The 24,814-nt window shown below is 37.5% G+C and overlaps 1 protein-coding gene across 1 annotated transcript; it reads left to right on the top strand.

Annotated features, from left to right (window-relative positions):
• Positions 1 to 51: 51 nt before the first annotated feature.
• On the top strand, positions 52 to 24,769 carry ABCE1 (ATP binding cassette subfamily E member 1). Its single transcript, XM_007428628.4, has 18 exons — positions 52 to 203; positions 3,024 to 3,182; positions 3,468 to 3,553; positions 5,106 to 5,203; positions 5,974 to 6,091; positions 8,512 to 8,649; positions 8,848 to 8,917; positions 12,482 to 12,578; positions 13,229 to 13,318; positions 13,691 to 13,812; positions 16,971 to 17,192; positions 18,176 to 18,235; positions 18,317 to 18,375; positions 19,195 to 19,305; positions 19,392 to 19,534; positions 19,643 to 19,765; positions 24,049 to 24,160; positions 24,299 to 24,769. The coding sequence occupies exons 2-18, from the start codon at positions 3,080 to 3,082 to the stop codon at positions 24,344 to 24,346; spliced, it is 1,800 nt and encodes a 599-aa protein (XP_007428690.1). The 5' UTR covers positions 52 to 203; positions 3,024 to 3,079; the 3' UTR covers positions 24,347 to 24,769.
• Positions 24,770 to 24,814: the final 45 nt, after the last annotated feature.

Raw genomic sequence — 24,814 nt, 5'->3', positions numbered from 1 at the left:
CATCATAGACTTCATCTCTATAGTGAGAGGCGCCGGCTCCTCCTTTAAGGGTGGCGGCCATTTTGGCCGGGTGGCAGTCGGAGCACATTGTCTCCATGTCCACCTGTGAGCCACGGGGCCTTGAGAGTTTTTCATTCGTAGCCCCTTTCTTGTTTTTCCTGTCTCAGACGGAAGGTTTCTCTTCCCGCCTCTTAACTTTCCTGGTAAGTGGAATTAGCGGACAGTGGTACGGACCCGCGTCTGCTCCTTCTCTAATCAGGTGGGGTTGGCTTGGTCACTGTAGATAAGGCTGGCTGGGCCGCGGCTATCTAGCTGCCTTGAGGCTTTTTCCTGTCGCGGTGAGAGAGAACGAACCTCGCGTGCGAGAAGGTAGAACAAACCCGAATTTGTACTGCCGCGGCTCTATTGACATCCCTTCTTCATTTCCAGGGGAGGTTTATTTCTTAGTCCTTACATTTATATTTCGCCTTTCTTCTGAGTTGCTCAAGACCATATGCTTGGATTCCCTCTACCCCCCTTTATCCTCACAACAGTTGAACAAGGAAAAAATGACGGCCGCAAAGTCACTCAATAAGCTTAATAGTTGAGTGGACTTGAATTTCATTCTTCCCGATTCCAATCCGGCACTTTTAACTGTGACACCGCAGTGTTACAGCCTAGTGGGCCCCTTAATTCTTCCTTTTCGCTGGTAAATTTAGGTCTTTCAAGACTTATACAGTATAGAAAGCATTTATTTTCGACTGAACTCTTTTTCAAGAGCCCGCTTTATTCAGAATACGTTCAGTCAGAAGGGTTTTTTTCCAAGCAGTGGCACCCTAATTAGAGAATGTCACTTTTCACTTACCTGTTGTCATTTCTGATTCCAATAAAATCCTTTTTATTTGACCATTAAGATAGCTATTTTTAGCTCTGCTTTTAGGTATTATATTTGTTTAAGCCTTTGAATGTCTCCTGTGCTGGAACTCAAACAGTGTTATATCAATGAAATAAAAAAATCATGAATATGGTTTTAATGATATGAAAAACCCAAGTGTGGTTTAAGATGGGTGATTTTTACTCTGTTGTGGCAAAACAAAACACAAAAAAAACCTTAAGGCATCTAAAATAATTTTTGCAACTTTTCATTGTCTTTGAACAAAATTATAAGTGTATTTAATAATCAGAATAAACATTTCTAAGGCACTTGTAATTCTAATTATTTAGTGTTTTATTACTTCTCAGATTTTGTAAACACAGCTGTAGGAAAGTTCTAGGAAATAAATTCATACAGAAGTACAAATCTCAGTACGGATGCAAACACAATGTGTTCTGGGTTACATCTTTACATTTAGCAGAAGCTTTTACCTCCAATTTTTTGTTAGCAGTTCTGTTTCTAAAGAGAAATTATTCTTAATAATACATGTCCCAATATCTTATTTTTATTCAAATTCTAAAAATATATCTAAATAAGATTTAATAAGATACAAAAAAATGTTTTTCCTGCCTAATTCTGTTACTGCCCAGAGGTCTTGCAGTTGATCATGGCAAAAGTGTTAAACTCTTATTTTGTACAGCATATAATTTTTCAGCATTCATTTTAGAAACATGGTAAGACAGGCAGCATAGTTGTCAATGATAATTGGGTAGCAGAGATAATTGGTGGTAGTATAAGCCCTGGATATTTAAATAACTTTTCTTTGGTTGACCAGAAATGTTTATTTATTAATTGAGTCATCATTACAAAGCTGCTTTTTGAGTCTTGTGTTATGCTGATCATCTAGAACATGTGGATGTAGCCTGTTGTATGCAAATGCTTCCTACATTTTCAGTAGTTTAATAATTATGGATGGAGAGAATGAACAGATAAAATTTTGGCTGTCTGCAGGATACTGGAGATAATGTCAATTAAAGTTGAGCAACACTTTGAATTTGAAGAGAAAAGGTCCTTTGGAGTTAGGGTGTATTATGTAACTAGGTAGCACCTGTCAGGAACTAGTTAAATCAAACACATCTTGGGATTGTGCTGCAGCTGTAAATAGTGGCCACATGAACCCAAAAAAATTTATGTACCTTTAAGCAAGTATGAGTGCCCTGAGTGCTCTGAAGCTCTGTTTTCCTTTCAAATGCAAAGCACTGCTCAGTACTGTACTTGGTTTAATGTCAATGCTACTTAGTGTTACAGTCCACTAATTATCTACAGAAAGTCAGTAAAAAACAATATCAGTAAAATTATCAGTAAAATTATTGCAGTATATGAAAGTTCTATATAGTCTATTGGATGAAAAAAATGTAAACTTCAACTAGGCTATTAGAAGTATGTATACAGTCTGCAGTTCAGTATACTTGATTAAATAGGCTATTTTGCTTTTGATTAAGGCTTTTATATTAGATACATTAAGTGCTGCTTTGAGCACCATATTTTGACAGAAAAGTGGCAAATAAATTCAGCATAGGTAAATAAAGTTTTGTGTTTTATGTAGTACACAAAAGGCTTTTTATTTTAATCAAGTAAATCCTATACTTGGACTTGGGCCTTGAAATGATGACTTTTTTCTTTTTACTGTGTGTATTTTGTTCACTTTCCGTATAGAAACTAATATGACTACACATCTCATTCAGATACTGTCACATTTGGAGATAGGAGTATATGAGAGGGAAAATGTGGGTGAAAAGTGCTTTTTTAACTGGGCAATCAGTTTCTCAGTTTAAATGGACATGAGCTATTGAAAATTGCAATTTAAGAGCTGAGTTTTTAAAAAATCTTGTATCATAGTCCAGTTTGTATTGCTGATAAGGAGTCAGATTTGTATTCTGCAGAATTTGGTTTTGAATAATATACCTCAGGAGGCACTGACATGGAAGAAAGGTTAAGACTGATCTAGGCTTTGACCTCAGAGATCAGTGCAAAAGTGAGATGAGACACATACGCCGCCCCCTGTACTGAGCATGTTTGTTCTTTGAATTTACTATCTCATTGATACCTACTTTTCTTCAGCCTAGTGCTTCCCGGATATTTATTATTTCTGTTTGTTCTTTTGTTCTAGAACCATTATTTTGGAATCCTTAGCTTGTGTATGTGCATAATCTTTAAATCCATACTATGGCTGATAAACTAACAAGAATTGCTATTGTGAACCATGACAAATGTAAGCCAAAGAAATGCCGCCAGGAATGCAAGAAGAGTTGCCCTGTGGTTCGAATGGGTAAGAAACACAAGGTCACTTATATAAGACTAGTTTTAAAAATATAAAATCAAAACAGAAAAAAATCATTTAAAAATCATATTTCTCAACTGTAGAGTCATATTTGTAAATATCCAGTCTGTATTCTAAAATCTTCACTGATTTTTTATTTTAAACAAATTAAGAAATATGTGTTTAAGATACATAAATTCGGGATTGAGGCTTCATTTACAAATTTGTATTCTTGCTCATCAGAGCTAATGCTGCTCTGAATAATTCTTGTTCCTTTTTGATTTTTTAAATCAGGAAAATTGTGCATAGAAGTAACGTCGCAATGCAAAATAGCATGGATATCTGAAACATTATGTATTGGTTGCGGTATTTGTATTAAGGTATGGATCATCTGTTCATTAATAATTGAAATATACTTCAACATATATGTATCAATATAGGACTGCTCAAATATGGGTGCTTTTCTTTTAATCTTTTCCTCTGTTGCTGAATGAGATTTCTCAGTTTATGTGCTGCTGCTTTGCTCCTCCTTCCAGACATTCAAAAGAATGGCCAAAAGCTTGCATTCTGTATGAATGTTAGGCACAGTCTGATGTTACACAATGCTCTGAATACCTACCTTTGTGGATAGGTAATAGGTGATTTAACAGTTAGTAAAATTGATTGGTTTGCTTTCGATAAAGCAGTATGGGCTGTGGCTTAGGACTAATGGCTGGGTACTTTTAATATGCAGCCATTAGCTTTTTAGGGAAATGAAGTTAAATTAAGAGCAATTCTGCTGCTTTACTTTTGTTTTTTTACCCCTCATATGGGCACACAAGATATTCATTCTGAAAACAAAGTGGCTGTCCTTTTCCCACTCCATGCTTGGACGTCCACTTTAAACTTCTTGTAAATTTACAACAATTTACTTGTTACATGTAAATGCAGCACATGTTCACAAATCTTGCCAAACAGTAGTGATTTATTGAATCATCTACAGTTGGCTTGATTAATACGTTGCACTGAGCCGTAAAACTTGATTTACAAAACCATAGTGCTTCAGGGTGAACAATATGCTAAGCCAAACTCCATTAAAGATTCTACATTATGGCTTAGCACTGTGTGTGAATCAGTTTGTGGTGAAAAGTGGGGTTGCTCTTTAATACAGAATCCTGCTTTTTTAAACAGATGAATTGTAATTTAGTCTTACAAGTTTTTTGTTTTGTTTTGAGAACTTGAGCATTTAATTCTTGCTGCTTTGCCCTTCCCAACAATGGTTGCTGTAACGACCAAATCATTATGACAGTTAATTATTTAATACATTAAATTCTATATACTTTTGGGAACTCTGCTTTGAAAAATAAAAAAAATAAATGTTATAAGCTTTCTAATCAACTTTGCAAGCAATTTTAAGACAAATTAGATTTATTTTCCCCTTGTGAACTACTACAGCAGGGGTCCTCAAACTTTTTAAACAGGGGGCCAGTTCACGGTCCCTCAGAATGTTGGGGGGCCGGACTATAGTTTGAAAAAAACATGAACGAATTCCTATGTACACAGAGGATCCCTCCCGCAGAGTATGAGGAGAGGAGGAGAGCTGTCAGACCCAGCATACCTGTCATGTAGAATAGTCTGGCTCTGCGATCTCCCTCCTCGTGCATCACCTGCAGCTCCTGACACAGCCCCGACACTTCTGCTTGTGACCGATAGCAGTGGCGGCCAATCAGGCAGGCGGGCCGGATAAATGATCCTGGCGGGCTATATCTGGCCCGTGGGCCATACTTTGAGAACCCCTGTACTACAGTCTTAAATACAATAAATCTATTATAAAATATAGGATTATATTATCTTCACTATTAATTGTTTAAAAAGAGAAGTGCAAGTAGAAATGTCTTGCTCCATTAATATGATTGTAATCTTTTAAATCTATAAACTCATTTTATTTTACAGAAATGTCCTTTTGGAGCCTTGTCAATTGTTAACTTGCCTAGCAACCTGGAGAAAGAAACAACTCACAGATATTGTGCCAATGCCTTCAAACTTCACAGGTATCTCTCTACTACAGTTCCTAAAAAATTAATTGTGAATGTGAAGTAATGTAGATATGTATTTTATTTGGGTATTCTATAAAGAAATATGGAGAAATTGCTTTGCAACATAGGTACAATTTTGGGATAATTTATCAACACTTATTAGATATCTACCTGGATTGAATTATTTGGATCTTGATGATTCCATGTAGTAGTGCCACAATCGTAAGAATGGCTGTAATCTTTGGAGACTATATGTACATGTTCTTTGTATGAAAGAATTACTCCCTCTGTGTCTGAAAAAAATAACATGAGAAGAAGTAATCCTGATTATTCTATAAGTTACAAGTTTTCAAATTATCAGCAGAATTGTAACTACTTTGTGGCTTTCTGATAGGCTATCACAGGCAAACCATTCAGCCTTCTGCAAACAGGAAATTGTTTGCTTTGTTGCAGGATAAATGAAGTCTCTCTTTTGACAAATAGGTTCAGACCACACTTAGTCACAACCCAGTATATTCAGATTTAGATTGTATTGCTTATTAAACAATATTTTCAAGGCCACCCATATGCACAGCAAATGAAGTTTTGTTAAAACTTGATAATTCTCCATTTCCTCTAGACTAGCATGAATCATTATTTGAGATTAACCTATTGGTAACTTTTCACTGTAAATACTCATTTAGTTCTCATGGTAATGAATAAAGTGATGTGTTGGGAAGTGGAAAATAAACATATGATATCTTGTTTTTTTATAATATTGTCTGCACTTTAATTACTTTATGAAGGTTGCCTATTCCTCGTCCTGGAGAAGTGCTGGGTTTGGTTGGAACAAATGGTATTGGAAAGTCAACTGCCTTGAAAATCTTAGCAGGAAAGCAGAAACCAAACCTTGGGAAATATGATGTATGTATAGCAAATATATACCAAGGGTAATGATCTAATGTTGCTTTAAAGAATTGTAGAGGGAATAGGGAATGGCCTTGAAGGACAGGAGGAAGAGCCGCTACCAAGGCAACAACCAGATAGGTGAGGCTTGAGCTCATTCTAAGAATCTAACGTGAGAAAATATCTCACATTCCCCTTCCTAGTTCACACAAAGATGAAGGGAGGGAGGGAGCACGTCCAGACTTGCGAGATTCTGTTATTATAGCTTTACAATAAAAGTAGCATTGACCTGCATGCCATTGGTTTCTTGGTCTGGTCTACCTTGTAGGGCTGACAATGATACTTCTTTGAATGGGTGGGTGGAAGCTAGCAGAGCTTGAAAGTTTGCTAGCAAGACTCACCTCTAATTAAGACTCATTTAATTATATTTGTTCTCCCAAGTCTTTGATCTTTGTTAATGCAGCTTATATGAGCTGGGCTTAGTTTTTCCATTTTTTATAATATTTTATCAAATTGACCTTATATGCTGATTTTTAAAATATTGACTGTATTTATGATTTCGTGCTTTCATCATGTTAGTTTTACCATTGTGAATTTAGATGTTTATATTGTAATTTCATCCTAACATTTAATGTATTGACATCTTACAATTATAAAATTGGGAAACCACACATTTTTTAATGAGTGTGCCACAAAAATTTCCAATTTATTTTTATCTCTTTTTCTTTCATGTTATTGCGCTTCTTTCCAAATCAGTTTTGCAATTCTCTGCTACCATTTTATATCTTTCATTTCTTAACTTGACTATGTAGCTTTCAGGTAGTCCTTGCTTAACAACTATTCATTCAGCAGCTGTTCAAAGTTACAACAGTGCTGAATGAATGGTAGTTATGGTCAGTCCTCAAAATTATGGCCATTGCAGTGCCCCCACAGTCATGTGATCAGAATTTCGGCACTTGGCAGCCCACCCATGTTTACGACTGTAGCTTGTGCTTCAACTTCCCCCATCTGCCTATCTTCCCCCCCCTCCATTGCTGCCCTTTTGGCTGCCCTGTACTCCACCACCTATCCCTGGCACCCCCCCCATCCCCAGCTGAACTTCGCCATCTTCTTCCAAGGGAGGGCTTTACAAAGGGCCACCAGCTGCCTTGGCCAGGCACGGCTCGTCAGCAGCAGGAGGAAGAAGACAGCAAAAGGCAGTGGAGCAGTGGGGGGTGGAGTGCAGGGCAGCCAAAAGGGCAGAGATGGGAAATGGGTGGGGGAAGTTGAATTGGAGGCAAGCACAGCAGTGCAGGAAAAGCATGAGAGCCTTGCTTCACGATGGTGCGGTCCTGGCCTAATGACCTGAACCAGAACTACTGGAACTGCCATCGCTAAGTGGTGCATTCATGTGATGTTTCACCTAATGTTGCAAGTCCCAAGCAACTCGCAAGCAGGCCAGCAGGTAGGTAAGTGGCTGCTGCTGAATGGGGAAGGGCACGAGGGAGCGAGGAAGATGCAGCAAGGCTCAGGGAGGGTGTGCGAGTGGCCGGTGTTGTGCAAGCGCAGAGGGGCTGGAAGAAAGTATGTGGGTGGGGGAGACTCACCCAGCGACTTGTGACCTTCTGTGCCCACGTCCCCATTGACTTTCTGGGGGAGTTGGCAGGGAAGGTTGCAAATGGTGATCACGTGATTGTGGGGCACTGCAACTGTCATAAGTGTGAGCCGGTTGCCAAGTGCCCAGATTGTGATCACATGACTGTGGGGGTGCTGGGATGGCCGGAACTCCGAGGACCGGTTGTAACCGCCATTTGTTCAGCACCATCATATCTTCATGGTCATAATTCATAATGGTCATAAGTTGAGAACTACCTGTAGTTCGTTTGCATTGGACAAGACGCCTGTGTTGCATTCATGAAGATTAAGTGGATGTTCAGAATTGTACTCCCAACACTTTAGTTAACGTTATCCCATGTTTGGAAAATGTGGTAAATCCTTATTACTATTCGCATTTATACCTCTCTACAGAATGTAGAAACTCCATTTTTCTGTGAAAGAATCTTTAAATATTCAGTAGGTTAAATGTTCTTATCCACCTAGCTTGATATCAGAATACATTTCTTTAAGAAGTTAACTGTCAGTAGGAATGATGATCTTTGCTACCTGTGGTACACATATGAAAGGTGGGCTAACTTACCTGTCTTGTAGATAATTCCTTCTTATCGGTTGCTTCAGGTTACTTCCTTAAACAAAATAGCTGGTCATTTCTGTGATCTAAAAGATAGCGTGGGGAGTGGCCAGTTGCTGCAACTCCTGTTTTATGGAACCTGCAGAATAGATCTGGAAGCCCATTACCATTCCATTAGAACTTGAAGTATATTCTCAAAATACCATTTGAGGTACTGTTTTCTGAACCATGGTTTTATTCCCATAAGTGCTTATTTAATGCTTTTGTTTAGGACCCACCTGATTGGCAAGAAATCCTGACTTATTTTCGAGGGTCTGAGTTGCAGAACTACTTCACAAAAATTCTGGAAGATGATCTCAAGGCCATCATTAAACCCCAGTATGTGGACCAGATTCCAAAAGCTGCCAAAGTGAGTAAAGTGATCATTATGTATCTGATACTCAATGCTTGGCTTAGAGAAGAATGGGCTAACAAATCAGTTGTGGGAATAAGTACGTTTTTCAAAGTTTCATGAAAGATTTAACCACATTATGTTAACTGCAGGCTTCCGTTTTGTATAGTTTCTCTTGTGATTTAAAAAAACAACTTGGTTGTTGTCTTATGACAGGGAACAGTGGGCTCAATATTGGACAGGAAGGATGAAACCGGTACACAGACTATTGTATGTCAACAGCTTGGTAGGTGGTATTTTCATAGCAAGTTATTTGGGGAAAGTTTTATATTTAAAACATTTAATGTTTTTTTTAAAAAAACATTTTATTTCTGTTTAAAATAAAGTACATTAGCTGCTAATGAAATATTGTAGAGTGTTTTTAAATTTGTATTTACCTTCATTTATTTGCAGTTAAATCCTGTCAAGAAATGAGAGAATTAGACAAAATTAAACATGATTTAGCTGAAAACAAGAAGATTTAAATATTTGTGTTTCCTAAGTTAGGTTGATTTCAGTGAGACTAAAACATGACCAAATCCAATCAAAATAAAATTATTTAAAATGATGAACTACACCAAAAGATATTTTATAAAATATTATTTTATGGAGTCCAAAACTGAAAGCAGAAATTCTAAATAAAGACATTACGCAATCTTGTTCTGTGTATTGTATATATGGCCCCTGAAAGGTTCTGCTTTTCAGTGTAAATTTCAGACAAAAAATGTTGCCTGTGCTTTTCACATCAACTTGAATAAAAGAATCTTGTAGGTATCCCATTTCCAATTATTTAGTGCTTTCAAGTATTAATACCACAGTTTTGAATTGTACACAGTAAGGGTATTGCAAAATCAGCATTAGATGTCCAGAAGTCTTGATTGCTTTCAGCAGACTAACATTTCATTCTTTACCAACTGAAGAGTTTCAGCATGATTTTCAACACACTTCATCAAAATACAGGTAGCCTCATTTAGCGACCACAATTGGGATTGGCAACTCAGTTGTTAACCAAAGCGGTTGGTAAGTGAAACTGCAACTGTGCTTACAATCTATCTTCAGCTCTCCTTTGAGAGAGAGCTCCTTCCTCCTGTGAAGGTTGTAAATGTGAGGATTGGTTGTAATGTTACTTCTTCATCACTGTCATAACTGTGAAATGTCGCTAAAAGAGGCAGTCGCTAAACGAGGACTACCTGTAATCCAGTCTGAGTATGAACTGTTTGTGTGTAATTATGTCACTGAATGCCACATAAGTTGGACAACAACTGTTTGTCAAAGCTGCCATTTGTTTAGTTAGAACCAATCTTTATTCCAGTCTTCAGTTTGAACTACAACTGCTCCTTACAGCTCTACCCAGGTGAATTCTTGTAATTCAAAACAGAAATAATTCTGTTTTTAGTTTACTAACCCCTGTCCAGTCATTCTTCAGTTCCCAGGAAGCACTTCAAATTTTATATAATCTCTCTAAACTTCAGTGAAAAGGAGAAATAGCAGGTTAACTGCAAAACATAGTTTGTTTCAGATTATCAGGTAATTTCTTCTGGTAGCAGACCTCTGAAGACATAGAGAATATCTCCTTTCTGGAACCTGTTCTCCAGGAATGGGGGGGGGGGACAAAAATGGCTGAGAAACATTCTAACCATTATGTATATGAGATAATATAGTTGAGAGAACATGTACACTGATCCCTAATTTGGGGATGTATACATTTCTGAAAGGCAACAGAATCCAACTTTACAAGGGATGAGAATTAATGAAAATTTGTAATTTACTTTGTTTGTGATCACCAAAGCCAAAAAGTGACTTCTGCATTTACATCCTGGTTGTGCCAATGTAGGGATTGTATCTATTTATTGAATTCTCACAGAATACTGCAAGTAGAAGAACAGTGGGAATGATTTTTGTTAATTACCTCTCCCCAGTTACAGTGGGGCAAAAAAGTATTTAGTCAGCCACCAATTGTGCAAGTTCTCCCACTTAAAAAGATGAGAGAGGCCTGTAATTTTCATCATAGGTATACCTCAACTATGAGAGACAAAATGGGGAAAAAAATCCAGAAAATCACATTGTCTGATTTTTAAAGAATTTATTTGCAAATCATGGTGGAAAATAAGTATTTGGTCAATATCAAAAGTTCATCTCAATACTTTGTTATATATCCTTTGTTGGCAATGACAAAGGTCAAACGTTTTCTGTAAGTCTTCACAAGGTTTTCACACACTGTTGCTGGTATTTTGGCCCATTCTTCCATGCAGATCTCCTCTAGAGCAGTGATGTTTTGGGGCTGTCGCTGGGCAACACGGACTTTCAACTCCCTCCAGAGGTTTTCCATGGGGTTGAGATCTGGAGACTGGCTAGGGCACTCCAGGACCTTGAAATGCTTCTTACGAAGCCACTCCTTCGTTGCCCGGGCGATGTGTTTGGGATCATTGTCATGCTGAAAGACCCAGCCACGTTTCATCTTCAATGCCCTTGCTGATGGAAGGAGGTGTTCACTCAAAATCTCACGATACATGGCCCCATTCATTCTTTCCTTTACACGGATCAGTCGTCCTGGTCCCTTTGCAGAAAAAAGCCCCAAAGCGTGATGTTTCCACCCCCATGCTTCACAGTAGGTATGGTGTTCTTTGGATGCAACTCAGCATTCTCTCTCCTCCAAACACGACGAGTTGAGTTTAGACCAAAACGTTCTACTTTGGTTTCATCTGACCATATGACATTCTCCCAATCCTCTTCTGGATCATCCAAATGCTCTCTAGCAAACTTCAGACGGGCCCAGACGTGTACTGGCTTAAGCAGGGGGACACATCTGGCACTGCAGGATTTGAGTCCCTGGCGGCGTAGTGTGTTCCTGATGGTAGCCTTTGTTACTTTGGTCCAAGCTCTCTGCAGGTCATTCACTAGGTCCCCCTGTGTGGTTCTGGGATTTTTGCTCACCGTTCTTGTGATCATTTTGACCCCACAGGGTGAGATCTTGCATGGAACCCCAGATCAAGGGAGATTATCAGTGGTCTTGTATGTCTTCCATTTTCTAATTATTGCTCCCACAGTTGATTTCTTCACACCAAGCTGCTTGCCTATTGCAGATTCAGTCTTCCCAGCCTGGTGCAGGTCTACAATTTTGTTTCTGGTGTCCTTCGACAGCTCTTTGGTCTTGGCCATAGTGGAGTTTGGAGTGTGACTGTTTGATGTTGTGGACAGGTGTCTTTTATACTGATAACAAGGTCAAACAGGTGCCATTACTACAGGTAACGAGTGGAGGACAGAGGAACCTCTTAAAGAAGTAGTTACAGGTCTGTGAGAGCCAGACATCTTGCTTGTTTGTAGGTGACCAAATACTTATTTTCCACCATGATTTGCAAATAAATTCTTTAAAAATCAGACAATGTGATTTTCTGGATTTTTTTTCTCATTTTGTCTCTCATAGTTGAGGTATACCTATGATGAAAATTACAGGCCTCTCTCATCTTTTTAAGTGGGAGAACTTGCACAATTGGTGGCTGACTAAATACTTTTTTGCCCCACTGTAAAATATCTCATACTCCCCAAAATTGAGATTTGAAGGAGACTTTCCAGAATTGTGGAATCTTGAAGGGAAAAAATCAAAAGGAAGAATAAATCAAGAAAAATAGTCTCTCTTTCACCAGCAAGAATTGCTGTTTAGGATTTAGTTCTTTTTACAAGCTAAAAAAAAAGATGCTGTGGACCTAACTAAGGATCATTTCTACAGTTCCTTCATTGAAGGGAATGGAATTGTCATGTTGATATTTTAGCACATGTGATATATATTTTGCTATTTAAAATACTTTTACAGATTTATCTCATCTGAGAGAACGAAATGTTGAAGATCTGTCAGGAGGAGAACTTCAGAGATTTGCTTGTGCTGTTGTTTGCATTCAGAAAGCTGATATGTATGTATTTTTTAATCAGATATTTTGGTAATGTTACTCTTGTCAGTATATTTTCATTATTGCTATAATGAATACATCTGTCCTGTGATTATGATACTAATTCAAATAAGAGTTGTGGCAGCTTCTTCCATGTTGCTGGAATACAGGTAGTGCTTGGTTAACAACCACTCATTCAGCAACCGTTCAAAGTTACAATGGTGCTGAACAAGTGGTATTTATGACCGGTCCTCAAAGCTCTGGCTGTCCCAGCATCCCCATGGTCACGTGATTGTAATCTGGGTGTTTGGCAGCCAGCTCACATTTATGACGGTTGTAGCGTCCTGTGGTCACCTGATCACCATTTGCAACCTTCCCTGCCAGCTTCCCACAAGCAAAGGCAATGGGGAAGCCCGCAAGGAAGGTTGCAAGTTGCTCCTGCTTCTTTTTTTTCCCCAAGGAGCTCTGCTATGGAGTAAGAGATCCCAGGATCACACTCAGGCTGTAGCACTCTCTGTTCAGCCACACTCGTGCCTCGCAGCAGCACCCTCTTCCTAGCCCACATGCACTCGCACCTTGCAGCAGCACCCACTTATTGGAATTAATCATGTAGGTTTTGGGGAAAAATGTGTTTTAGCACTGATGAAAGCCTGATTTTTCTTTTCTTTGAGTAGCTTCATGTTTGATGAGCCCTCCAGCTACTTAGATGTTAAGCAACGTCTGAAGGCTGCTGTTACTATCCGATCTCTAATAAATCCAGACAGGTAAATATTATACAGACATTTGTAAATGAACTCCTAAAATGAAGTAGGTTTTTTAAGAAATCCTTTTCAGAATAAAATTCCTTGAACTTTTTCTGCTCTTCTTTGTGTTTGTTTCTTTGAAATTATCTGTAACTTTAATTCTTATCTCAGTGTGCATTGTTTCATCTCCTTTTATAAATATATGGAAGTAAAGGATTCTTAAACTGATGTTTTGTAAAATGATGCTGACAACACCCTTGTAGGATAGCAAATGATATTCACATATTTATTTTGTACTAGTAAAACACCTTGCTTTTATGTTTACTGAAACTTATGAAGAAAAGCATAATTAAAATCTCTGAACTTTTGGTTCTTTATCTTTTTATGTTCCAGATATATTATTGTTGTAGAGCATGACCTGAGTGTCTTAGATTATCTCTCCGATTTTATCTGCTGCTTGTATGGTGTGCCAAGTGCTTATGGTGTTGTCACAATGCCATTCAGTGTAAGAGAAGGTAATTGTCGTGCAGGGTGTTTCTTTCCACTGTACTTCCTAGATATTTTTACAAAAACCCTGATGCAATAAATACATTGATATCTATGTGTAAAATATGTAAGTAATGTATGCCTGTATCCTAGAACGTGTGTTCTTATAAATGAAAGGTAAAATACTTCTCACACATACTGTAATAGAGGACAACTCTTATCAGCCTGGTGCTTTGGATTACTACTGGCTAAATTGGGAACACATGTTTGGAGAAAGCTGATGTAAGTGGTTAGATAAATCACAATTATTGCTTCTTGCCTTTATGCTATATATGATATGGTAGCTGTAATTGTATAGTTCAGTTTTTCCTTTCTTCATTGTTTCATTGAAATGTTATATAATATGTGCACTTCAAAATGAAGAGCTTGCTGCACTGTGTTCAGAGTATCCCAAAAGTGGGGTAATATGTTCTTACAATAGATTTTGCCCTACCTTTATGTATCCAAATGTTTGTTGTTTACCTATAAAAGCCTTACATTGCAGGATCATCTCATTTCTAAAATAGCAGATCTTTTATATATGTGTGTAACCTGGGTCTTTTAGGGTATTATTACTTTGGATCTACTCAGTTCTGAGGAAGACATTTAAAAACATTTGCAGAATCAACAAATGATTCTGATTTGCCTATAGAATGCTTCTTGCAAGTTTATTCAATTCAGGCTTTTATTATTTGATCTGTTTGGCTACATGTTATTGTGTTTGGAAAATTATAGAGGAAGTAATGGTGACTCCTAAGCCAGTAACCCCTTTTTTTGCAAAAAGTTGATTAAATTGATATTAGTTACTTATGCAGCTTATGGAATAAGGTAGTCCTCGACTTATGACTACAATTGGGACCGGAACTTCCATTGCTACGTGATGCGGTCATTAAGTGAATTACGCCAATTTTACAACCTTTTTTGCTGCGGTTATTAAGCAAATAACCATGGCCGTTAAGCAAATCCAGCTTCCCCCATTGACTTTGCTTGTCGGAAGCCCCCTGAGAAGGTTGAAAATGGCAATCACCTGACCCCGGGATGCTGCAACCATTGTAAATACAAGCCAGTTGCCAAGCACCCAAACTGTGATCATGTGACCGTGGGGACGCTGCAACAGTCATAAGTGTGAGTATTGGTTGTAAGTCACTGTTTCAGTGCCGTTGTAACTTTAAACGGTCATTAAATTAATGGTTATAAGTCAAGGTCTACCTGTAATGAGCTTGAGTATCCTGTCCTGGTAAACCAGTGGCAGGTTGCTTTAGTAATGCGAAATTTGTTTTCTGTTGTTTTAGAATCAGGCTAACACAAAGAAAAAAATGCTTTATATCCAGTGGACACCTCAGAGAATATTTAGTAAAGTTTATTTGCAGTTCTCTTGCTGGCAGTGATATAACTCAAGATTGGAACAGTAATTCATATAATTTGGACATGTCTTATTGCCACATTTTCAATTGAAAGCAATAGGATTGTGACTTCTGGGGAAGAAATGGTGAACTGAAGGAGCCAGCGACCACAGTGGAATGAAGAGCCAGCAAGTAGATCAGCTCTTTGTAATTCCTCTCTGGACAAGGAGAGGCCTTGAGATCACCCACTAGTGCTCCAGATAGCTGCTCCCCACGAGGAGACCGCAAGACAGTCTGGCAGGTTTAGAGCTCTGAGAGATGAGGGAATAGCCATCTTGCTCAAACCACAGTCAGAGCCTTCAAAAGGACACTGGGTTTGCATACTTCCTTTTCTAATCACTTTTGGAAATTGCTTGTTAACTGCTTTTAAGCTATTAGGAACCTTTGGCTGAATGTGTTTTATAGCACTGGATGAGTTTCCTTCAATCCTTAGTGAAAGAAGTTTTAAATACAAGTTTAAGGACTTAATTTTTTTTTCTGGAATAAACAGCAAAAAGGTGATTGAAAAGGGGGATTAGAACTTTGATTTTGGAAAGTTACAAACAGACAAGGGTCCAGATAAATTTGAAATAAGATTTTGGAATTAATTATAAGAATCCTTCCAATGGGAAAATCCTTTTGTTTTGAATTCTTTAAAAAAAAATGATAGGATGGGACTTTGAAGGTTGGACACTGGAGGGAACTAGAAGGAACTGAAGATTACAGTTAAAGGAAAAGGACACTTAAATTCAACTTACAAATACAGAATGAAGAAACATTTTAACAGAATGCAGAATGCAAAATATTTTAACATCAGACACATTAAAGGATATTTCTGAACAATGAACCCAGAGGTTAATTTTAAGTGTGTCTGCCTCTATAGATAGATTGTGTTTAAAAGGTGTTACAGAAGAGGAACATGTTTTACTTGACAAGATCGAGACTGATCTGAAAGTGGATTTAAAAATGACAGGACATGGAAAAAGGTGCTACACTGGACATAAAAAAGATGCTGACTGATGTCTTAATAATTAAAAGGGATATACAAATAATAAACCAAGAGAGTGACCTGGATATTTTCCTATATTGGATTTACAAAAGAGACTTGTTAAAGCTTTGAAGAATTTTGTGAGAAGGGGCAAAGAAAAAATGAAAAGAAATAAAGTTCTAGGGCATTATTTGAAGGGACTAAAGATCAAGATTGTTAAAAGGAAGGACTATGAAGTTGGTTTATTTGATCAAGGTTAAAATAGATACGTTGCTATCTCTGGTAACCCTTAATGGACTTTTGCTGATCAGGACTGAAATGACAAGGCTTAAGGATTTGTTCATAGATAAGAGATGGGATATGGGAAGAAGACATCATTTGTTGTATTTTAAGATAAGGTGATAAGTTACTTAAATTGTTTATACTTGTAATGAAGGGGGAAGTCATTTCTGTCTATATATTTTTCTTTATATATTTTTTCTTTTTTAATTTTTCTTTCTATTTTTCTGCACCTTCCGTTTTTTATTCTTTTAATTTTTTTTAGTTTGTATTAGTTTTTATTGTTGCAATTATACTTTTTAATAAAATTACTCTAAAAAAGCAGCAAGATTGTTAGTATGACTCTGGATCAATCACTCTATGTTAAACATGCATAGGTTCTTAGCTAAACCCCTAGTATTTGATGAAGACATTGAGAATTTAGGGGCCATTTTTTAAATGTGTTGTGACAATTTCATCACGTATACAATAATACTAACTAAAGCTTCTCTTCTTACAGGCATCAATATTTTCTTAGATGGTTATGTCCCAACAGAAAACTTAAGATTCCGAGATGCATCTCTAGTTTTTAAAGTGGCAGAGACAGCTAATGAAGAAGAAGTTAAAAAGATGTGTATGTATAAATATCCTGGAATGAAAAAAAAGATGGGAGAGTTTGAGCTGTCTATTGTAGCTGGAGAATTTACTGACTCTGAAATAATGGTGATGTTAGGAGAAAATGGTGAGTTCACTTAAAAGGAAATCAGTATCTGAGTTTTCATGAGAGAATGTTGCTTGCTTCTGATCTTATTTAAATGATATTCAGCGTTGTGTAGTATTTTCAGTAGCCCTTTTTAAAGTGACTCTTTCCTTGCTGGGGAGGGATGAGCCATAAGACCATCTGCAAGGTAGTCCTTGTGTAGAATATTCTAGGCATTTAGAATATTCTAGGCATCTAGATTCGTTCAGTTGGCCTCTGACTGGACAAATCCTGTCAAGGTGATGGAAGCAAAGTCTTGAGATGAGTTTGATCATGCAACTCCTGAGGAATTGAACACAGTCCTTGGGACTGCTAACCCAGCTACCTGTTTATTAGATCCATGACCCTCCTGGCTGGTGAAGACTGCCTGTGAGGTGACGTGGCTGGGTCTGTGCTGTAGTACCTGCTTCAGTGAGGGAAGTGGAGGTTCCACCTACCTTGAAGAAGGCAGTGGTATGCCCCCTCTTCAGGAAGCCATCACTGGATTCAACAATCCAATTGTCCAATCTCCCATTCTTGTAGTGAGACAACATTGGTTCTGCTTGTTGATGACTTCTGAAGGAGCTGGGATGGGGGTAGTGCAATAGTTCTGGTTCTCTTTGATCATTCAGTGGCTTTCAGTATCATTGGCCATGGTTTCCTTCTGGATTGCCTATGGGGATTCGGAGGGGGGACTATGTGGTTCTTTCTCCATGGTTAAGTTCAGTCAGCGTTGATAATGGGGGAGATACTGAGCTTGAGGCCTCTGATGTATGAGATACTTCAGGACTCAATGCTTTGGTCCCTCCTGTTTTAACATCTGTATGAATAAATGGATGAGGTCGTCCATCAGTTTGGGATTGTGCATCCTGGTGTCTGTGAAGACTCTGTGGGTCTGGATAGGGAGCAACAGACAATATACTTTGTTTTTAAGATGGGCATTATCAGCACTACTGCTTTTTATATAAGATTTTTCTGTTTTTTAGGAACTGGCAAAACAACATTCATTCGGATGCTTGCAGGGAGACTTACTCCAGATGATAAAAGTAATGTTTATTTACTGATTTAACATAATTTTAAAAAATAATTTTCCATAACTTAGATGACATATAGTCTGTCTCTTTCAGGTGAAGTACCTGTTTTAAATGTTAGCTATAAGCCACAGAAGATCAGTCCAAAATCTACTGTAAGTGCTGCTTTATTTTTCATTTTGCTAGCCATTAATCAGAGGTAGTTGGGATTTGACTTTTGGGATAGATATATGCAGAGGTTTCTGTTAATAGATGGAACATTTCAGGAAACTCCCATTGGGGGCTAGACCACATCCCAAACGCCATGGATCATTTAGTATTCTGGAACTTTGACTCCTAGAAAATGATTGGATCATTGCAGGAATGACCCGATTGGCATGATCTGGAGGAAAAATGGAATGTTCTGTGTTCAATCTTTGGAACTGAACATTTTACACATAATTAGCTTGAGTTCTGCAATCCAGCCTTCCAACCTTTGGTGGAAGTCTTGGGAATGATTTCAGCCTCTATGTTTGGGTTTTTAAAAAAATTTTTTAGGACTTTCAGTGTAAGAATAGGACCAGAAATCCTCTGGAAATTAAACTGGTCCTGTCTTCATTTCAAAATTGTTGATATCCCAAAATGGCTGGAATTCCACATTTCTGAGTTGACTTGGCTGTTTTATGGGGTTGAAGAATAGGCATAGGGTAGTTTGCCTCCTACTTCTATCAAAAATGGCCTGAAATCAGGGTGAAAACTAATTTGGGGACATTGATTCTAAGGACTGAAATAAGTGTGATGACCCATTCCTACCCTTAATTTTGAAAATAATGAAAGACCTGCATTGCCAGTAATCAGTGATATGTTCCCAGGTTACAAATCTGAGAGCTACTAATTAGGTGTTAGATGGTTGTGGACTGTGCACTCTAACAGAAGTAGTAGGAATAATAATCAATTCAGTGTGTCTAATGCCACATATGACTTTATTTGAATAGGGAAGTGTACGTCAGCTACTTCATGAGAAGATCAGAGATGCTTATACACATCCACAGTTTGTGACTGATGTAATGAAGCCTTTGCAGATTGAAAATATAATTGATCAAGAGGTACTATTCATGTGTTACTATGGTTAGTTACTGTGGAACTTCCCTAATTTGCCAGCTAAACTTTTAAAAACTTGATTCTGTGTTAGGTGCAAACTTTATCTGGTGGTGAGTTGCAGCGAGTTGCTCTTGCTCTTTGTCTTGGAAAGCCCGCTGATGTCTACCTAATTGATGAACCTTCTGCATATCTGGACTCAGAGCAACGTCTGATGGCTGCTAGAGTTATCAAACGGTAAGCTGGTATTATAGTAGGTAGAGAGAAACATCTGGTATCTGAAGGTGGTTGAAATTTATGAAAAATCTGATTGCAAAGAAATTAATAAAACCTTTTCTATTTCAGTTTCATTCTTCATGCTAAAAAAACTGCTTTTGTGGTAGAGCATGACTTTATAATGGCTACCTACCTAGCAGATCGTGTCATTGTCTTTGATGGAATACCATCCAAGTGCACAGTGGCAAACAGGTAAGAAGGAGCATAGAAAGAAAATTGAGATCTACTTGTGTTATAGCATTAACTACAGTGGAACCTCGGTTTACGAACTTAATTCGTTCCGTGACTCTAGTCGCACCCTGAATTGGTTGCAACCCGAAGCAAATTTCCCCATAAGGTTCAATGTAATTACCGTTAATCTGTTCTGGCGTGGAGGACAGGGAGGCGGCTATTGCTTGGAGGGAGAGTCCCCCGCCCTACAACCACGTGTCAGGGGCGGAAAATGGCCGCGGACCACGTGTCGGGCGGAAAAATGGCTGCGGACCACATGTCAGAGGCGGAAAAATGGCCGTGGACCACATGTCAGAGGCGGAAAAATGGCCGCAGACCACGTGTCAGGGGCGGAAAAATGGCCGCGGACCGTGTCACGGGAGGGAAAATGGCCACGTATCCTGTTCGTACCCTGAGGCGGAGTTCGCAAACCGAAGCAAAATTTTGCGGCTGGAGCTGGTCGTAACCCGAAAAGTTCGTTAACAGAAGTGTTCGTAACCCGAGGTTCCACTGTATTTCTGCATTCTTGTCTGTAGACATTTTGTTTCTTTTTTTTAAAGTTTTTTATTTTTTACAACAAACACAAACATACATAAACAAACAAGAACATAAGAAACATAAAAACCATCTTCCATCTTAAACCGTGTGTCAGCCAGTTACCAATCATTTGTGCCATCCTTTCATAGTCTTCACTCACCATTTATATAGATTCTCTTGTTATCTATCCAACGTATATTTATATATTTATCAGTTATCAATTATTAATCATTTGTGACTAGTCTATCTATAACACCAGCTTTCATTATAAGATTTGTATCATTTTTGTCCATTGATTATATATATATATATAGTAATTTATATCAGTTTATCAAGTTTCTATTATATAATTTCCTAATCTATTACATTACTGTATCTTTTCATCCAACCATTGATAAAACAAATCCCATATCATATAAAATTGTTTGTCTTCTTGCTCTCTAATTTCAAATGTCAATTTACTCATCTCAGCACATTCATTGTTTCTATACATAGATTCAGGACTGGATTTTTTTAAGCAATAGGTGGATTCATTTTAGGCTTCTTTATATAGTATATCCTTTCCAAAATAAATCGTGTTGTATTTATTTCACTACCAAAATACAAATAGAATATACAATAAAGTAGTGGAAACACAAAAATGCTGAGCATTACCAACAGGTATGCACATTCAACATATAGAATGCAGTAAAATGCTTATATACATAAATTACACGTTGAAATGTTTTAACAAGAAGTCCGCATGTGATACAGAGAATAGTTCCATCAGTGTAATTTGATCATCTCTTCAGCAGTATGTACACATCTACAATACAAAAATCACACATTGATAACTTTTAATTACAAATGTTTTTCTTACTCAGCAGTTACATATTTTAATCCCTTTACTTACTGTCATGCAAGTTTTTACACAACTTCAAAGACAGATACAGCAGACAGATCATAACAGCATACACATTTTTAGGAATGAGAATGCAAACATAGGATCCTCCTTGATATATCCCCATATCCCAAACACCCAGATTTGAGTGGGAAATAAGTATTCAGAAATTTGGGTTCAACAGTGAATTATTCTGAGACTATTAATCTACATGGTAAGGAAACCCTGCATTGTGGTTTTTAACAATAGTATTGAAAACAGATACATTGAATTTTTATATCAACATACTCTTTCAAATCTGAGAAAGTACACCCAAAATTTATTTTCTCAAAAATAATCATTTGAAATATACACTGGTAACAAAAACAGTCCTTAGGGCCTCATATGTTATTTAACTACTTCAGTTTCTAAGATCATTAGACTACTCTGCTTTGTAAATAATAAGATATGGATTCAGTTTTAACTCTTGTGTAGCGTTCCTGATTCTGGTGGAAAATTTGTGGCATACCCTGTTGAGCTTCTATATGACTTTAACACTATAAACAGAGTCATTTCAAAAGTATCCATAGGAGGATCTGTGCTGATGTTTTCCAGTTTACTTTTTGGTACAGGTTTTTATGTTTAACCAAAAATGTATTTGTAATTAAAAGTTGTAGAGTTTGGATATGACATATTGTGGCATAGCTATACACAATCTGATTAAGCTATCTTGAAGGAACTGATGAAAGTAACTTGTCAAAACATTTGAATGCAAAATTTATGTGAAAAGCTCCATAAATATTCTAAATAACTTTTTTGCATTTTATATGTTAAAGTTATTTATTTGATATCAAAGCTTTATATTTTTTGCATTGTTATTTGAAGGCATCAGTTTTTCTGTAACAGATAATTTTAGAAAATGTTTACCACTCCATAAACAACAACATTATAAAGTTACTTGAGAATTTGTATTTGTATCTCAGACTTAACTTTATTTATTATTTACTATACAGTCAGAGACCAAAAAAAGTCAACAAAAAGGAGAAAAAACGGGGGGGGACTATCTGATATAGGTTGCATAAAAGCTATTTATAATGAATTAGAAGGTTTGTGTATAATGTATATGTGTGCATATGTGTGATGAGGAGGGTCAGTCAGAGTAGATTATGTAGTGTTGGAGTCAAAACCATGTCCAATCCATCTTCTAATTACAATTGTAATAGTGCAGAATTTCACAATGTTTGTGCTGTTACACTGGCTGAACTCTCAGTTGAAAGAACATTATTTTAGATTGAGATCAGTCCAGGGATTTGCTGCTCAGAAGGGAGATTAACTGTAAGTGTCAGGTATGAGATGGGGCATAGCTCAAGAGGATGTGTGTGTGTGGATTTGAATCTCTGCATCTGAAGAAAGGTATTCTTGAAAAGGGATGTTTAATATTCCATCCATTACCTTTGAAAGTAAGAGTGAAATCTCATAAGGTGAACACTTTCTGTATGGGGCTGAGGGTATTGTCGAAGGAATTCAGGAATGCCATTATGGGTATTACAGTGAACACCGTGCAGTGGTGATGTGAAGATTTGGCTGTCGTTGTGTAGATCAGAGTCACATGTTTTGCTTGACTGCAGCCGTGGCTTTCTGTAGTTCCATCATAAACAGAGCAGGGGGAGAGTCCACAGTAAGCCAAATCAGCAGCTATTTGCCTCATCCGAAAGGAGGTGAATTTATTTGGCTAGGATAAACTGAGCTAAAGACATCTTTTCCCAGACTTGTTTCAGTCGGCATTTCAGTTGGCAGATTTTCTTGGCCTGTATGAGGTACAGCCTAACTGTAGGAAGAGAAATACATTTGCCCCGATGGAAGAGCAGAGAGCATATTTCTTAGCAATGTAGACAATGGATTCTAAAGCAGGAGTATCTTTTTAAGTAGAGAGCTGAGCACCAACAAAGGAAGCTTAGTACATTTAAGTAATTTGTTGCTGGGAAATGGATGTAGCCTTTGTAGTTTGCAAATTAAACTGTTACATTGTTTGGGCATGTTTGTACACAAATTGGAAGGTCACTGATTTGGTATTTCCACAAAGTGGAAGAAGCTGGCTAGATATTGAAAGGCCTTTAATGTCAGTATTGTATACTAATCAGTAGTTATGGACAATTCTTTCCCACTTCCTCCTTTCAAGGTTTTTTCCAGTCTTTGTGTAAGAGATATCTGGACTTTATTACATTTCACATGCCTCTCTAGCAGCCCTGTAACTGATTCCACATCTTTTCACTTATCTTGGACCATTTTTTAACTTTGCCTCCAGCAGCAGCAATTGAGGAAGGTGGGGTAGGGGGTGAAAGACAGCGTTGCTTCCTATATTAAACCTAGGAAAAGGAAAGATCTCCAAATTCCCCTTTTAACTAGGTTGGAGAAGTTGTACCACACTACAGCTCCTGGTATATCTACACTGCATGGGGCCCAGTAAACCTGCTAAGGACAGAACATGTGTATTTAGATCAAGGCATTCCTGCTTAAAAGTACATTTGGAAGCTGTGTAAAAGCAGTTCAGAACAGAATTTATTTACAAGCCTAAACAAAATGTGGCTGGCTGGCTGGCTTGATGTTATGTACACATGTATCCTTTTCTCCTTTCCTCCTTTTTCCCTTTAGTTCATATCTCAGGCATGCATTGCCCCTAAGTAGTTGCCAGCACAACAGATTTCTACTGGACTGTAGCAAAATGCCTTACTGATGGAGTCCAATGATGTTTGCTTTGTTGTACATAGTGCTGTGTAGTGTAAGTGGCAAACAGTAGGTGCCTTTCATTTAATTACAAAAGTTGTTTATTGTCTGAAAATGTAATAATTGTTGCCAATCTTCTTTACAGCCCTCAAACTCTTCTGGCTGGCATGAATAAGTTTTTGTCCCAGCTGGAAATTACTTTTAGAAGAGATCCAAACAATTATAGACCAAGAATAAACAAAGTCAATTCAATCAAGGTAGGAATAGCCACAAGAAATTTTAATTTTGTCATACATGTCCTTACCCCATCTGCAAAATATTGCGGAGTGGGGGGTGGAGAGGTTATCTGTACTTGTAAGTAAAGGAAGCTCATTAATTGTGTTTTTCCCCCCTAGGATGTGGAACAGAAGAAAAGTGGAAATTACTTCTTCTTGGACGATTAAATGAAAAGTAGTTCATTGATTTAGAACAGTGAAAAATTTTGTTACATAAAATGCAATCAGGTTTTAAAATATAATGCTCATTCCAGTGGTTAAAAGAGTAAAAATGCTACTCTTTATATAACATTTACTGCCTAAAAACAGTATCAGAGTACCAATTTTTGTGCCTGATAAGGCCATCTTTTGGATGTAATATTTCAAAGCAAAGATAGCTGATATCATAGAAAGAGACTGTGTTTTTTCACTGTGGATTTTGGTTCAAATATAACTTATTAACACACCAAATGCTGGCATGTTTCCAATTTTAAGTTTTTTAGCTGTTTTCTGTACAAGATGGTTAAAAAAAGGTCAACATACAAATTACTATTATAAAAGTTTGACTCTCTGTAAATGAGAGGTTCATGAATAAATACCCATCTAAATCTACAGCAGCTGTTTTTAATGTTAATGAATCAATTATGGTTCAAATAA

The sequence above is a fragment of the Python bivittatus genome, unplaced genomic scaffold (genome assembly GCF_059951505.1).
Source record: "Python bivittatus isolate LINGU-HERP-01145 unplaced genomic scaffold, Pbiv_v1 ctg000070_np1212, whole genome shotgun sequence".
Taxonomy (NCBI): Eukaryota; Metazoa; Chordata; class Lepidosauria; order Squamata; family Pythonidae; genus Python; species Python bivittatus.
Note: the sequence above shows the minus strand (reverse complement) of the source record. Positions and strands in the feature narration are given on the sequence as shown.

Excerpts from the sequence above, each read along its gene's own strand:
- ABCE1 (XM_007428628.4), top strand. The coding sequence starts at position 3,080 with ATGGCTGATAAACTAACAAGAATTGCTATTGTGAACCATGACAAATGT. Across the intron at positions 3,183-3,467 it reads TTGCCCTGTGGTTCGAATGG|GAAAATTGTGCATAGAAGTA; the intron begins GTAAGAAACACA and ends TTTTTAAATCAG. Across the intron at positions 19,766-24,048 it reads AAGTGCACAGTGGCAAACAG|CCCTCAAACTCTTCTGGCTG; the intron begins GTAAGAAGGAGC and ends TCTTCTTTACAG.